At 38.8% G+C, this 16732-nt stretch overlaps 1 protein-coding gene across 6 annotated transcripts in view; it reads left to right on the top strand.

The window, feature by feature from the left end:
* Nucleotides 1-16732, top strand: part of cacna1e (calcium channel, voltage-dependent, R type, alpha 1E subunit) — a 362844-nt gene that overhangs the window by 240904 nt on the left and 105208 nt on the right. For all 6 annotated transcript variants that reach the window (XM_031900980.1, XM_031900983.1, XM_018093597.2 and 3 more), the window contains 2 exons: nt 9962-10067; nt 13181-13320. In XM_031900980.1, the coding sequence (XP_031756840.1) occupies nt 9962-10067; nt 13181-13320 (246 nt within the window). The remainder of the gene's footprint in view (nt 1-9961; nt 10068-13180; nt 13321-16732) is intronic.

Genomic DNA, 16732 nt, shown 5'->3' with positions numbered 1-16732 from the left:
TATAAGGCTTTTATTTTATGCCCTTTTCTTGAGATAAAGTCTTCTGTGGTGAGCCAGCTTTTGCTGTTTTCTAAACAAAGTTCCACTTAATTTATTGTAATCCATGAAGCCTTAAGGTAATACATATTTTTGGCCTGTAATTTCCTCTAAGAAAAATGACAGGTTTCTTTGTCATTCAAATGTCATTATTTCTGAAAATGAGCCAGATTTTCAAGAGTGTTTACTAAATGAACATTATGGGGCCTATTTATAAGCATGTGATGCTGATTTAACACCTAGAAAGGTGCCAGAAAAGTCATTTCTTAAGTGAGAAATAATGCAGAGCTGCCTTTGCGCATATGTATAACCTCCCATTTTCCTTTTTATTAAAGGTTCCCATTTACCAAATATGAATTTTTGGATTGAGTCAGGGGTAACACAGATCACATTGTTATTATGGTGTCTTTAAAGTAACTTTAATGAAATTGGTGTTATGCACAACTGACTGTGGGGAAATTGAGGGGGTAAATGAGCCCTAATGTGGTATTTTGTGCCTTGAGGTCTACATGACAAATCTTTCCTTACATGCTGTTACCTTCTTTATTGATACTATGCAATGCATTGTGATTGGTAAAATGTGCTATTTATGATGGAAATGTATTAATGTCATATCTACTTTCGCAGATTTGTTTAACCATTGCTGTTATAAGGGAATCATTGTTTCTTACTGGTACAGGTATAGGACCCATTATCCAGAATGCTCGGGACCAAGGGTTTTCCGGATAAGGGGTCTTTCCGTAATTTGGGTCTCCATAACATAAGCCTACTAAAAAATCAATGAACCATTAATTAAACCCAATAGGATTATTTTCCATCCAATAAGGATTATTTATATCGTAGTTGGGATCAATTACAAGATACAGTTTTATTATTACAGAGAAAAAGAAAATCAGTTTTAAAATTCTGAATTATTTGATTAAAATGGAGTCTATGGGAGACGGGCTTTCCGTAATTCGGAGCTTTCTGGATAATGGGTTTCCGGATAAGGGATCCCATACCTGTACCTGGTTTCATTTACATTATTTTGGGATAACTGAGACCCTCGCCAAGCGGGCCAAGCCAGTATGCGGTGCATGGTCATGTTGCAGGAGGGAGTGCAGTCGCTGCATTGGGGGCAAGGGAGTCCAGACTTGGGGAGGTCAAAATAAGTACCTGCCCTCAATATTGTGCTCTCACCCCCAGGGCTATTTTGTATGTCTTTTTAAAAAGTGTTTTGTGTATTTTAATCTTGTAAGTCTTCATTTGGGGTACTTCCCCTTCTTTTATATGGTCTTTTAATTATACTCTTACTTTCCAATCCATCAGGCTCATTTTCATGGCTGAGAATAAATAGCAGGCACTATGAATGTTACTTCATCAGCACCAGAGATAGGTTAATGTATTTAAAAATACTCCATTAGCATTAGGCAGTGTTTCTGATGTTGCTCCCTCACATTCTTACCTGTCCTTTGCTCTGACTGGGGTACATCACAGTTGCACTCTCTACACAAGAAAAGCCAAACTTCTATTTAAAAAAATATGAATTTTTGGTTCTTAAATCTACCAAGGATGGCTCTTTTCCACCCATGGTAATCTGTCATACACTGCCATCTGAGGCAAGGTTTCTACCTTACCTCATGGCAGGAGTAGCCCTGTCCACTAGATATTTCTCACCTTCTTAAAAATTTTCAATATTGAATATTAATGAAACCTATACAACCTTCTCTGTCACACAAAATGTTTGCCTAAACCACAAGATATATCTATGCATGCCATAAGCACTGTTTGCGAGCCAGGTATGGGGAATGGGTACGTGTTGATCTTAATGCCTGAGACTTTGGTTAAAGGGAGAAAGGAGAACATGGCAACATTATGGTAGTAGGGAAACTACTTGGTAGAAGAAAGCAAGAATGGAGATATGGAATTCCCATTGGTCAGTTAGTTTCCCAAAGCATTAGAAAAGGAAGCGGATCAGACATATTAAGCCTCTGCCCATACGTGTCCATAGGCAGGGATCCCCAAAAGTTCATGGAGGTGCCAAATAAAGGCTAAGATTGGCTATTAGGCAGCCTATATGCACACTTTCAGCTTACAGGAGGCTTTTTTTGGTAGTAAATCTTGTTTATATTCAAACAAAACTTGCCACCAAGTCAGGAATTGAAAAATAACTACCTGGTTTGGGGGCACTGAGAGCAACATCCAAGGGGTTGGTGAGCAACATGTTGCTCCGGAGCCACTGGTTGGGGATCACTGGTCTAAGGCAAGGGTGGCATAAATGAAAAGAAGACACTGGAGTAACTGCCAGTGGAAGTCAAGGAGTCCACAAATGACCAAAGTGAATATGTAACAGTGGCTCTAGGGTCCTCCTTTAAGCGAAATATGAATAAAAAAATGTAAAAAGGAAAAGAAATGGACTGTAGGCAGTAGTGGAACTACAATTCCTTTTTATTAGGGCAGTGGAACACATGACATGTTTGTACCCGGAGCAGTCCACTAGTGTAGGATGTTATGTGGCTAGCCTAGGCAAAGGCAGAGAAGGAACAAAGCACATGGGGTTCCAGAGTAAGACTGTAACTAATATGCAGCTAATATGTATGGCATTTGTCATCATGAAGAAATGAAATGTGTACCATGTGCAAGGACAAGTCCTAGCCAATAAATTGTTAACTGCTGTTTCAAGGATCACTGCCCAGGGTGTTCATTGTGGCAATGTGTCAGACAGTGTTAAGATTCTTCCTCCATCCTTCAAGTATGGGCACCCAAAGGGAAAGAGCCCTGTGTAATGTGCAGTTCTGGGGTGGCCAGGAGTAATTACACATACAATGTCATATTGCAGCTCCTACAGCCTCTTGGCAACCTCTGTCTGCTGCTTAGAGGATGCTAAATAGCATATATTTAATGTTGGTAAATTCTAAGGGGTTTCCATAATATGTATAACTGATTGTTCAAATCCGCATTTCTTATAATGTACAGTACTTTATTATGAGAAGAGAACATTTTAATGTCTAAAGAAAAACTATTTCAACTGGCATACAAGAACAAGAAAAATATGGCAAAATCCACAACTGTTGGCAGATGTAGGCATAAATCTAAGTAGAAGAGACAAATACAGGGGTAAAGTAGGAGTTTATTGTACTCCAAAATAGATTGTACAATACACAAACACACAGCTTTCCCAAGGAGAGCATACTGGTAGCGTTCCCATCTGTAACAAAATAATATGTTCAGGAAAAAAACAGCAAAAATGGATTGGACTGTACATACAAAACAAGATAATTACTTGAGCTTTTCTTCATAGGCATAGGCAGCCACAAAAGCATCACTTGCATTATTAGAAACATGTATTTTCTAATCAATCTTCTGCCATAGGTCTGTATTCTGTGTCATTTTGTACAGCCTTACTCTTATTTTTTATGCTGTAAATAGTTACGGGTACTGGGAGCTGTTTCATGGTCTTGGTATTCTATGCCTATCATTATAAGTGATATATTACTCAAGGGTGGGCTCTGATGCTCCACCAGGGAAAGTACTTTCAGACAAAAGACTCCTGGAAAATCACTTCACTATGGTGTATTAAGCCTTGGTATATTTATTGTTTATTGAAGGCTGTAGGACATGCTTTTCCAACAACAGTTGAACAAGCTGCTTTATTCACATAATGCATATAGGGGTACAAAAGAATATGTAGCATACAAAGCACAAAAGGACACAATTATCCTTCTACCTGCCCCCTAACTTGCATGTCAGATGGCTGCAGCCAGCATCCTGATGCTGTGCTCTGATTTTCTCACAGGAGATTCAGTTTGGGGTGAGAAATGAAGCTTACTGTGCCTTGGGGTATGAGAAATGACCTGTCATGTTCTTCAAAAGACTTTATCCTTACAGAGGTCAACACATCTGCCTTGCAGCACTAGGGTCCTGACTTTTATTCTTTGTATGTTTCTCCCCATGTTTGTGTGGGTTACTTCTAGGTACTCTCTTTCCCTCCTATACTCCAAAAACTAAAAGGCAGGATAATTGGCTCCTGATGAAACTGGTCCTTGTGTTAATTATTGGGGTAGGCCTTAGCCTGTAAGTTCTACTTGGGTAGGGACTAATGTGCATGGTGAACAATCTCTGTAAAACACTGGGTACATATGTCAGCATTATATACCTTATATTTCTTATACAGATAAGAAATTTAAAAATAAAACATTTCAACATTTAAAACATTTTTTATATGCAGATGCTTGTAAACCATAGCTTGGTTTATTTTAACTGATTTTTCATTTTAACTTCATAATAATACAGGTATTGGACCTGTTATCCAGAATGCTTAGGACCTGTGGTCTTCCGGATAAGGGATCTTTCAGTAATTTCAATCTCCATACCTTAAGTCTTCTAAAAGATAATTTAAATCGTAATTAAACTCAATAGGATTGTATTGCCTCCAGTAAGGATTTATAATATCTTAGTTGGGCTCAAGTACAATGTACTGCTTCATTATTACAGAGAAAAAAAGTTATTTCCTTATAACGGGGTCTATGGGAAAAGGCTTTTCCATAATTTTGAGCTTTCTGTGGGTTTCCGGATAATGAATCCTGTACCTGTAATATATCTGGTTTACATACAGTTAACCCACAACACAGAGGAAATAGTGGCTCATTATTATGTACAGTAAATATAATACTGTACTTTCTTGTATTCCTAGCAGTCATCATTAATCACTAACTGGACAGTGTTCAGAATATTGGAGTGGGTATCAGCTTTAAACAACTTGATACTTTAATGTGTTTTCTTTTTAATTTCAGAGTTATGTGGCTTTGAATCAATAGCAAATATGGTGCTTTTTTTCTCTCTGGCATTAGAAATGTACTGAGGATGCTGTTTCTGTTCTTCTCCAATCACTAAATCGTGTTTTTCTTTATTGATATGCAACTGCCCGACTTATGTTAAATTTGTGTTTGGCTGTTGGTGACAATTTGTCAGTTTCAATCACACAAGAAAAAAGCTGCCTGCCGGGACACATCAGGGATTCTCTTTATCCCACTGCAGTGTTTAGTACTGTTTAGCTAAAATAAAACCATAGGAAGGTGTAATAACCTATCATTTACTATACATCCTTAGAGAAAACAAATGATTGGTTAGGGAAAGGGGTAGTGAAATTCATCAAACAAGACAGAGGTGTATTATTTTGTAAACACAAAATCTGTGAAACTTTCAGGTTCAGAGATGCAAAGAAGTGGAAATTTATTGTGTAATGCTTTGTTCATTCCAGTCATTTGGGTCTGTTCAACTAAAGCTAACAGGGTTCTAAACATAGATCAGGAGGATGTGATAATAGAGGGCATTAGTCGGGCTTAGTAAGAAGGTATGTGTTTGTGTTTTCTTTTTTTAAAAAAAGCACCATCAGATTTCACTGAGCTTTACAGTAATTACAGGAATTAAAGTGATACTGACACTAAAAAAACACTCTTCAAAATATTAATGTACATTAAAAATTACCTATAGGTCATGTTTATTTTTTGCTGATAAGCCTACATTTGTAAGTAATTGTTGCTTGAAGTTCCTAAACCTGACAGTTAAAGCTTCTGATGATAACAGCCTACTGCTGCACAAATATGGCAGCCCCCTCATAGAGGAACATGGGGGATTAGATAGGTAATGTAAAAGCATCAGGCAAAATGATAAATAGCATGAAAAGACAATGTTATGATAGATATATCGATATATTCTGGTGTCAGTATCTCTTTAAGTTTTTTAGAGAAGCTGAGGGGTAACAGGGAGTCTAATCAACATGCACCAAAGCACAGAATGAGCCCCAGTATCAATTAGGTACCATATTAGAATGATACAGATTCCAGAAGCATAATATAATTTAAATATATACTAACCTCACCTGACTTAATTGGTATCACTGAGACCTGGTGGGATGGGGGATGCGACTGGGCTGTGAATTTGGATGGGTATACGCTTTTTAGGAGGGACAGAGGGATTAAAAAGGGTGGAGGGGTTTGTCTTTATGTAAAGTCAGATTTAAAGCCATGTAATAAAGACATTACCAATGAAAACGTTGAATCTCTTTGGGTAGAAATTTCAGTAGGGCTGAAGGTCACAAAGAAAATGATCATTGGTGTATGCTATAAACCACCCCGTATAGATGAGGGGGATGAGTCCCAGCTACTTTTGCAAATGGAGGAGGCTTCAAAATTGGGTCAAGTTGTTATTATGGGGGACTTTAATTATCCGGACATTGACTGGAGTAATGGGGTGGCTAAGTCAGAAAAAGCTAGTAGGTTTGTAAATATGCTAAATGACAACTTTTTATTTCAGGTGGTTCAAGAACCTACTCGGAATGAGTCTATTTTGGACCTGGTAATATCTAATAATACTGAACTTATCTCTAACATTTGTGTGGGTGAGCATTTGGGGAACAGTGATCACAACATGGTCTCCTTTGAGATAATGCTGCAGAGACAGCTCTATAAGGGAGTAACTAAAACGCTCAATTTTAGACGTGCAGACTTTGCCAGTTTAAGGGCATCTCTGCAATGTGTCAACTGGGAAAGGCTTTTCATGGGGTTAGACACAGAAGGAAAATGGAACATCTTTAAAACATTGCTTTGCAAGTATACACAACAGTATATTCCCCTTGTAAGCAAGGAGAGGCATCGCAAAGCAAAACCTTTATGGCTGAATAAAAGAGTTAAGGTCGAGGTTGGTAATAAAAAACGTGCTTTTAAAGCATTCAAGTTAGCTGGGACAGTGGAAACTTTCATCAGGTACAAGGAAGCAAATAAAGCATGCAAAAAAGCTATCAGGCAAGCTAAAATAGAGATGGAAAGGGATATTGCAGCTAGGAGTAAAAAGAATCCAAAATAATTTTTTAATTATGTGAATAGTAAAAAAATGAAGCAAGAAGGGGTGGGAACTTTATTATCACGGGGGGGTACGTTGGTTGATGAGAACGGGGAAAAAGCAGAAATTTTGAACTCTTATTTTTCATCTGTCTATACATCTGAGGAGCCAGATAATGAAGGCTTCCCTTTTAATATACTCAGTGCTAGTAATTTAGCTACTGACGCGTGGGTCACTCAGGAGGAAATTCAAAAGAGACTTGAACATGTAAAGGTAAACAAAGGTCCAGGGCCGGATGGGATTCATCCCAGGGTATTAAATGAGCTGAGCGCTGTGATTGCCAAGCCTCTTCACATAATTTTTCAGGATTCGTTGAGGTTTGGCATGGTGCCGAGAGACTGGCGGATTGCTAATGTGGTGCCATTATTTAAAAAGGGATCTTGTTCTCAGCCTGAAAACTATAGGCCTGTTAGTCTGACATCAGTAGTAGGAAAGCTTCTGGAAGGGGTAATAAGGGATAGGATAGTTGAATACATTGCAGTTCACAATACTATTAGTTTGTGCCAGCATGGTTTTATGCGTAACAGATCTTGCCAGACTAATTTAGTTGCCTTTTATGAGGAGGTGAGCAGGAACCTTGATGCTGGAATGGCAGTTGATGTCATCTACTTAGATTTTGCTAAAGCGTTTGATACAGTACCTCACAGAAGGTTAATGATCAAATTGAGGAATATTGGCCTAGAACATAATATTTGTAATTGGATAGAAAACTGGCTGAAGGATAGAGTACAAAGAGTGGTGGTAAATGGAACATTTTCTAATTGGGCCAGTGTGGTTAGTGGAGTACCGCAGGGGTCAGTCCTTGGTCCTTTGCTTTTTAACTTGTTTATTAATGACCTGGAGGTGGGCATAGAGAGTACTGTTTCTATTTTTGCTGATGACACTAAATTGTGCAAAACTATAAGTTCCATGCAGGATGCTGCCGCTTTGCAGAGCGATTTGACAAAATTGGAAAACTGGAACTGGAAAATGAGGTTCAATGTTGACAAGTGCAAAGTTATGCACTTTGGTAGGAATAATATAAACGCGAACTATCTACTGAATGGTAGTGTGTTGGGGGCATCCTTAATGGAGAAGGATCTAGGGGTTTTTGTAGATCACAAGTTGTCCAATTCCAGGCAGTGTCATTCTGTGGCTACTAAAGCAAATAAAGTGCTGTCTTGTATAAAAAAGGGCATTGACTCAAGGGATGAGAACATAATTTTGCCGCTTTATAGGTCCCTGGTAAGGCCTCACCTTGAGTATGCCGTGCAGTTTTGGGCTCCAGTCCTTAAGAAGGATATTAATGAGCTGGAGAAAGTGCAGAGACGTGCAACTAAACTGGTAAAGGGGATGGAAGTTTTAAGCTATGAGGTTAGACTGTCGAGGTTGGGGTTGTTTTCTCTGGAAAAGAGGCGCTTGCGAGGGGACATGATTACTCTGTACAAGTACATTAGAGGGGATTATAGGCAGTTGGGGGATGTTCTTTTTTCCCATAAAAACAATCAGCGCACCAGAGGTCACCCCTATAGATTAGAGGAACGGAGCTTCCATTTGAAGCAGCGTAGGTGGTTTTTCACGGTGAGGACAGTGAGGTTATGGAATGCCCTTCCTAGTGATGCTGTAATAGCAGATTCTGTTAATGCCTTTAAGAGGGGCCTGGATGAGTTTTTGAACAAGCAGAATATCCAAGGCTATTGTGATACTAATATCTACAGTTAGTATTACTGGTTGTATATATATAGTTTATGTATGTGAGTGTATAGATTGGTTAGTATAGGTTGTGTGCTGGGTTTACTCGGATGGGTTGAACTTGATGGACAATGGTCTTTTTTCAACCCTATGTAACTATATAACTATGTAACAGCAGCCTTACGCGTTTTGTTGCCAAATTGCCTATTTTTAATCACATAAGGCCACTGTGTGTGGGGTTTGTATATATTTTAATTATATTATAATAAAAGATTTTTTACTTTTTACTTTTATGTATGATCAATAAAAAATGTCCAATTACAACAGCAATAATAACACTGGTGTGGAAACAAGTATAATGCTGGCAAGTGTGTTTATGTAACCATGCCAGTGTGGTTACTGCATTTTAAATAAACCAGCAACAAGTGTATATATAAGTGCAAGTGAAATGAAATAAGATTGTAGATAATATTTGCAGTCATATCAGATGGAATAGTGGACCCCAAGGAATCTCAACAAACTGTCATTATAATCCCACAAAAAGAGCCCAATGTGAGCCCAAGACACTGGCCGGATTTGTACTTGTTGTGTGTACATGTTTTTAAATATATTCATTTTTGGATATGGTATCAATAATGGATATTTTTTATACAATTGTCCTTGGCCTTGGTGTAGCTCCATATTGGGTAATTACTTCTCTTTTACTTTCGTTTACTGTGATAATTAAAGACAAGGATAGTTGAGCGGGCACTCATGAAATCCCATGTAGACAAATGTAGTAAAAGCAAAGTAAGTTTATTCACAACTCAGTAGGGTACATACAGGCTGTACAATTAAGTGCAATAAAAACAGAAGACAAAAGCATAATCAAAAGCATAAGATGGTGGTACCCTCTTAATCTGTGAATAAACTTAATTTTACTACATCTTTGTACATGGGTTTACACTTCTCAGTCACCCTTGTCTTTGATTATCAGCCCTTGCTGATGGTCTGGGGTATGAGTAGGCACTTTATGTGCAGCTTTATATCTCATTGATTCCGATTTCATTTAGAGATGCTGTCCTTTTTTATGCTTCTAAGAAAGGCAAAATGTGTTCCTCTGGTTGACAATTGTGCTTTTATGGGATCTTTTATTTATTATTTGTCAGACGTGTGTATGGATATTTGTGTGTTTGTCTATTGTGCAGTTACAGTTCCCACCAGTGGAACTGTTGCTCAACAACCAGTAAGATTTGTTGTCATTAATATATAAACAAGAATAACATAGGTCATAAATAATCATATCACATAGTAATAATGATTTATACTTGAATGTGAATTCAGTGATGTTTTTCTTATATCCATTTGGGTCTGTTTTCCTTAATTCCCTGCTTACTCCTTTTGAATACATGATCCTTGCCACAATTATTGCAAACTGCATTGTCCTGGCTTTGGAGCAGCATCTTCCAGGCGATGACAAGACTCCAATGTCTCGCAGATTGGTAAGTTACTATTTCTACCGCACTGTTCTTTGTCATTAAGAAAAAATAGTAGCTTGTGTACTGATATATATATTGCATAGATAAAGCACGTCATCTTTTCCACTCTTTACCAAAACATTTTTTATTAAAAAATAAGACACATAGGAGAAGGTGTAATACCTCATGTCCCACAAATAAGCTGATACCCATAGACTTGTTTCATGAAGAGCACATTTGGAGTAAGGAGACCATATCTTCAACTGTATTCAAAACAGTAGGAATCCTTGAAAGCAAACTGTTAATGATTTTATTGAATACCTTGTAGGCTTAAAGGAGAACTAAACCCTAAAATGAATATGACTAGAAATGCCATATTTTATTTACTGAACTATCAAGCAGAAAATAATGTTGGCCTGTCATAGAGGGTGATTCTGCAGGGCTGATTATTGATTTCTGATGCCAATTGCATTGGTTTCAGAGCAGTCATGCAGTTATAATCTTTGTTATTTACTTCAGCCTCATATTGTACATTTTTTATTCTATATATACAGTAAATTGTGAGTCAGTCCCTAAGCTCAGTAAGTGACAGCAGCACAGAGCATGGGCAGCGAATCAGCAGAAAAGAAGATGGAGAGCAACTGGGGGCATCTCTGAGGACAGAGATCTTCCCTGCTAAAAGGCTGTGGTTGCCTTGGGCTGGTACAGGAGCCCAAAACATAGTTTACAATATTTCTAGCATAATTCTTTAGTTAAGCTTTAGTTCTCCTTTAAACTCCACCTTTGGGTTGGGTTGGAAAATTGTACGTGCAATCACTTGCCTGGTCCTGTCTACTCTGATGAGGCTCAAGGAGGCTAAGTGTTAATTTGGAATCTGATCAGCAACTACCCTTACTGTGCTTTGAAACCAAGTGAGTGAACTTTAGCCTGTGAGTTGTTTCATACAAATACATATGGGGACCTAATTGTTGTTTGTTCTCATAAACATTTCCTTATGTTTTTAGCAGCTCTCCAAAATAAAATGCAATCACCCTTTCTATGTGCCACTGGCCAAAAATACTTCTCCTTCCCCTCATGTGCTTACTTTATCATTCCTCTGCTTTGCTTTCAGCATTTGCACCCTAGATAAAGTTGCTGCTCTCTCAATAAAGTTCAACAATTGTCTGTACCTGTTGACTAGTCCAGATAGAGTAATCTGATGTGTTTTGGCATTTTGCAAATGTTTGGCCTAAACTAAGCAAAAAATTGACAGCTATTCCAAAGGGCAGCATTGAAGGCCTTTGCAGAGAGATCAATGTGAAGAATAGTTTGTCTGCTCCTAAGAGGGAAACAGCAATGCTGAGAGTTTTAGGCTAATATGCATACATGGTAATGAAAATACAAATCATTAATCCTGGTCTGACATCAGGTAATGTTTGTCACATCACTTTTAGTTTTTAGTCTTTGTAGGCATTGTCATAACTTATTTAAATCATTTATTATATTATTTATTATATGTACACTGTCTAGTATAAAGATTTACCTCACCTCCTTGGGGTTTCCATAGGTTGTTGTGTTAAACCTTGAAAATGGATTTATTTGAGATTTTATGTCAACGATCTACAATTAATAGTCCATAATGTGGAAGAAAATGTATTACAAACTGTGCACCTGTGTCAATTAAAGTGTCACGTGATCTCTTTGACCTACTCCTGGTAGGCCCCACAGTTTGTTAGCGAATATAGGGAAACAAACAGCATCTTGAAGACAAACAAGCTATTAAAATAAGTCTGCAATAATGTTTTGGAGAAGCACCAATCAGAACTAGGTTATGAAAAGGTATCCTAAACTTTGAAATAATCAAGTATTAAAAGCCCATCCACCGAAACTGGGGAAGGAGGACATTAGTCAGAAGAGCAATCAAAATTCCAGTAAGAACTGGGACAGTTAGACTGGTTAAATGAATGGTAGAATGAAACTAGGAGAGTAGACTGTCAATGTTGGCTGTGTTTTCTCTGGAGAAAAGGCACTTGTGAGGGGACAGGATCTCAGCGGAGGGCCCTCCACTCACAAACGCTGCGAAACCACTCAACATCCCCCTCGTCACAAACATGACTTACTCAAGAAGAAGGCTCTTCCCCACCTCTTGATAAAGTTATGTTTGTGACAAGGCGGATGTCAAGGGGCAGCCCTCCTTTGAGATCCTGTTGACCCATTTGAGGTGTAAATGCACGCAGGTTTTTAGAAAGGTGCTGTCTGGAAATATCCAGAAATGCAAGTGCTGCCTACTGAAGTCATTGGAGATCTGGCTGTGGGGCCGATCTGCACCAAGGAGGGGGAGCAGGCGAGGTACTGTTTGCACACTAATAGCACACACTAATATATGCCACAAAATTTCAGTCCCATATAAACTGTAATATTAAATTATTTTCAACTCAGTTGCCTCATGGTGGTACACATTTGCATTGCTGGAAGGCAGGGATGCCAATTAAAAATATACATTAGACCAGATACCTACACCTGTCCCCCTGTTCTCCTGCTGATCTGGCTGACTGTTTGCTACTTCTCAAAATACAAGCCTGCAACTATGGTTGTGCATTAGGACTGGTCTGTGTTGCCATAAGTGCTTAGTGAGCACTGCTACATGCTAAAGAGTTTAAAAATACAAATTTCAATTGTAAGTTGCTAAAAGAGATCATGTGCACTGGGAAAATCATTACATGGGAATGCTATCCTTAATGAGCAACCTACTTTTATTCTATGCATTGTGTAGCACAGAACTATATTCAGCCCTCCATGACAAGACCATCACAGCCACCTTGTACTTCACACAGCTGATGCCACTTGGGGATATACACTTAAGGCTGGCAGTCATAAAGCTTTTAATCTTAGCTTAGACATTTTTTCTTTATTTTCAGAAACAGTTTTCAATATTCAGTCTTAACCTATAGGGAGCACAGAGTGCAATATTAAAAATAAACGTTATTAATGGACTTATTTTATCTTTGTGATGATATTTATCCACTGATAACTTCATGAAAGGTCAGTCCAAGTGGGGAATCTTCATATTCCAGTCCAGAGTCTATTTGAAACACTGTCTGTTCCCTGACTATTAATTTGTTTGCCTATGTTTTCATGCTGCCTTCTTTTGTTTGCAGGAAAAGACTGAGCCCTATTTCATTGGGATATTTTGCTTTGAAGCTGGAATTAAAATTGTCGCTCTGGGACTGGTTTTTCACAAAGGTTCTTATCTTCGGAATGGCTGGAATGTCATGGACTTTATAGTAGTGCTCAGTGGGTGAGTGCCTCACACAGCTACACTTTAATAAGGTTGTGGGTAGGTGTTGGTTTGTATATATGGCTCCTTGAGTGCATAAAGACACATACAGAAATAATAAGCATGATAAGCATTTGTTAGAATAATTACACAAAAGGGTTTTCGGTACACATATTTAGGCCGATAGAGAAACACCCAAACCCACAATCAGTTTTGTTTTGACAAACTTACTCTATGAAAGAAAAAACATTATTGTTTTTTTCAGTTATAATTTCTGCATTAGGTACATTTGTAAATGTCATGCAATTCATGTAATTTTCAAATATTCCATACAATAACAAACATAAGTGCTCATTTTAATAACAGAGAAGGCAGACAGTGGTAGAAGATGGGAAAATGTCAAAATTAATATTTCTATAGGTAATCAATTGTTAACAGAAGTACTGAACACAAGAGGTAAACCCATTATGTTCCCACTGGTAAGAAAAGCTATTTAATATACGTATGTTATTGATGCATAAAGGCGGTATTATTTTTGTATTATTTTTGTATTTCAAGGAGGATTCTATGTATGGGTTTTCTTTATATCTTATGATTTTCTTTATGTCTTATAACTTTTTAATTAGCTACCTCCCATCTAACAATTCTATTGTTATATTTAATAGCAGCTACTGAAAAACTTGATGTAGTAGCGATGGATGCAATTCACCCTGCTACATCACACGCATTCCCATAATAAGTGAGTTGTGATACTTGCACAATATGCACATGCAAGTGTCACAACATGGCTGCCTGCATGGGCTTTTTTTTTAAAAAAAAAAGCAATTGTTTCCCCCAACTGGAGGGCAGGCTCTATTAGACCGCAAATCTGGTTAAGGAAACAATTTGAGGGTGATAGGTGCCCTTTAATGACAAGAAAAAAGAGTTCAGAGGTGTGCAGCCTAAAGGTGGCCATACACGGGCCGACTATAGCTGCCGATATCGGTCCCTTGGACCGATTCGGCAGCTAATCGGCCCCTGTATGGGGAGAGCAGATCGGCCTGGCCGACCGATATCTGGCCTGAAATTGGGCAGATCTCGATCGGCCAGGTTAGAAAATCTGGTCGGATCGGGGACCGCATCGGCTCGTTGATGCGGTCCCCGATCCGACTGCCCCATTGCTGCCCACATAATCCGATCGTCTGGCCCCAGGGCCAAACGATCGGATTATTATTTTTTTTACCTAAATGGTCCCCGATATCGCCCACCCGTAGGTGGGGATATCGGGGGAAGATCCGCTCGCTTGGCGACATCGCCAAGCGAGTGGATCTGCTCGTGTATGGCCACCTTAACTCGTAAAAGGAATCGAAAAATTAAATAATGAGAAAAGGTGCTTGTAAGGGGATATAATTACTTTTTATAAGTACATGAGAGCACATTATAGATAGATAGCAACAGGGCCACTTCTGCTATGAGGCAAGGTGAGAACCTTGCCTTAGGAGGCAGTGAGTGGACAGTTACCAGGGGCGGCAAAAAGCCACCTCTAGTAACTTAGAGTTTTTTAAAATGGAAATTTAGCTCTTATTGTGCAGAAAGCTCAATAGCACTCTCTGTGCTATGGGACATCTTTTTTTTACACATAGAGATGAAAAAAAAAAATAGAGGCTACCCCTTTAGAATTTTCATTTGAAGCATCGAAAATGATTCTTCATGGTGAGGGCAGTGAGGTTATACTCTACTGGTGGATGTTGGCAGATTCTATTAATGCCTTTAAATGACATGTCAACCCCACACACAAAAATGTAATCAGTGAACAGCCTCTTTGAAATATTTCAATACCTGCCACACTGGTTGTCCAGAGGTTAATAGTAAGGCTGCAGCGTCCCCTTTGCATCCCCTTAATAACTTAGATTTCCTTCTCCTCCTGTAACCCACTCGGCCCCCTCCCTCAGGAATTTGCTTTGATTTCTGGCTTGTGGGCATGCTCAGTTGTTCTCAGCTCAGATTACTATACACGCACTTCAGTCTAGCAGCCAGTGAAGAGATGGCATTGCTGGTTCCCATAGAACCATTTTTTCTCCTAACCTCCTCTCCTTAGCTCAGCTCAAACAAAGCAGAACTTTTATCAGAGACAGTTGTGCCTGTGTGAGCCTGTATTCCTGATAAAATGTATGCTGAATAAGGGTCTGTGTGTGTATGCTGTTTGCAGATTTAAATGTATCTGATTATGTATCAGAGGAAAAATGGCCACCAGGTGAAAGCTGCTATTTGCTTTAGGAAAAGGTGATGGTGCTGGCAAGCGGAGGGGATATATGCAGTACAAATAATGCCATTTGGGTGGGGGAGACGTGCCCAACTGATATACACTGTAGGCAAATGTAGGCTTTACATGTCCTTTAAGAGGGGCTTGCATGATTTCTTGGACAAGCATAATATTCAAGGCAGTTGTGATGTTAAGATCTTCATTTAGTTTAGCATAAGTATGTGTATGTATACTTTTATATATGTGAGTTTCTGTATGTGTGTATATGCACTGGGGGCATTTGGAGGGGTTTATCTTTATGGAATTTTGTGGGTTTTTTTTACCCCAAATTGACTATGTAACTGTAACTTGTGGCTTTTCTCAATTGTTTTGCCACAATATTCTTTATCTGCACAATTAGGATCAAACTATCACTTTGGTTTTCCAGTGGGATTTAATTAGTGAAGAATCTAATTAGTCATCGCTTTGGACAAATAAAGGCTTTATGGAGGTTATATTGACTTGTGAAAGTAACAAACCATCTATTTTCCCAAATGAAGTCGATGATGAATAATGACTTGGTTTGTAATGGTTGTTTTGCCTAGTACCAATGGACTTCCTAAAGCCTTAAGCACCGTCTGTTATTAATTTAAGAATAATATAATTTCTCATTAGAAAACATAACTTACCCTTAAAAGAGAAGTTGAAATGCAGAAAAATAGCAGTAATACTTGCCACTGTCAAGAGGCAGTTGTGAGGGGCAGCAAGAAAAGAGATCACTTGTGACTACTTTTCCTTAGTATTTTTCATCTTTCATGCTAGCTTTATCAGCCTATGTGGAGCAGGAGTCTGAAAAAGTGGTGGAAGCTGAGGCTGAGTTTGGGAATGGGGACAGAGATAATCTGCAGTATACACTATTTTCAATGAAAAATGATGAGACATGGTAGCACCGAGAGAGTTAAATAAGGCAGAGCAATTGGTAGTTTATAGCCGCAGCCTAGGAAAATATGTTTGAGCTGCTAAGATGGGATGGTGCATAGCTGGAACAGGACATTCCGTGCCGGATTTCTCCCAAAGCCGCCCCCCCCCCGCCACGTGTACAAGCACCCCCCCCCCCCCCCGCGCATTGGCAAGTGCCAAACTTAAAACTCCCATACGGAGCAGTGGGGAGATGTCCCCATTGCCTGTGGTGGGGCGGCATGCCACCCCTGT

Source organism: Xenopus tropicalis, chromosome 4 (assembly GCF_000004195.4).
Source record: "Xenopus tropicalis strain Nigerian chromosome 4, UCB_Xtro_10.0, whole genome shotgun sequence".
NCBI classification, from domain to species: domain Eukaryota; kingdom Metazoa; phylum Chordata; class Amphibia; order Anura; family Pipidae; genus Xenopus; species Xenopus tropicalis.
The sequence above is the reverse complement of the archived record's forward strand: the minus strand, read 5'-3'. Positions and strand labels throughout refer to the sequence as shown.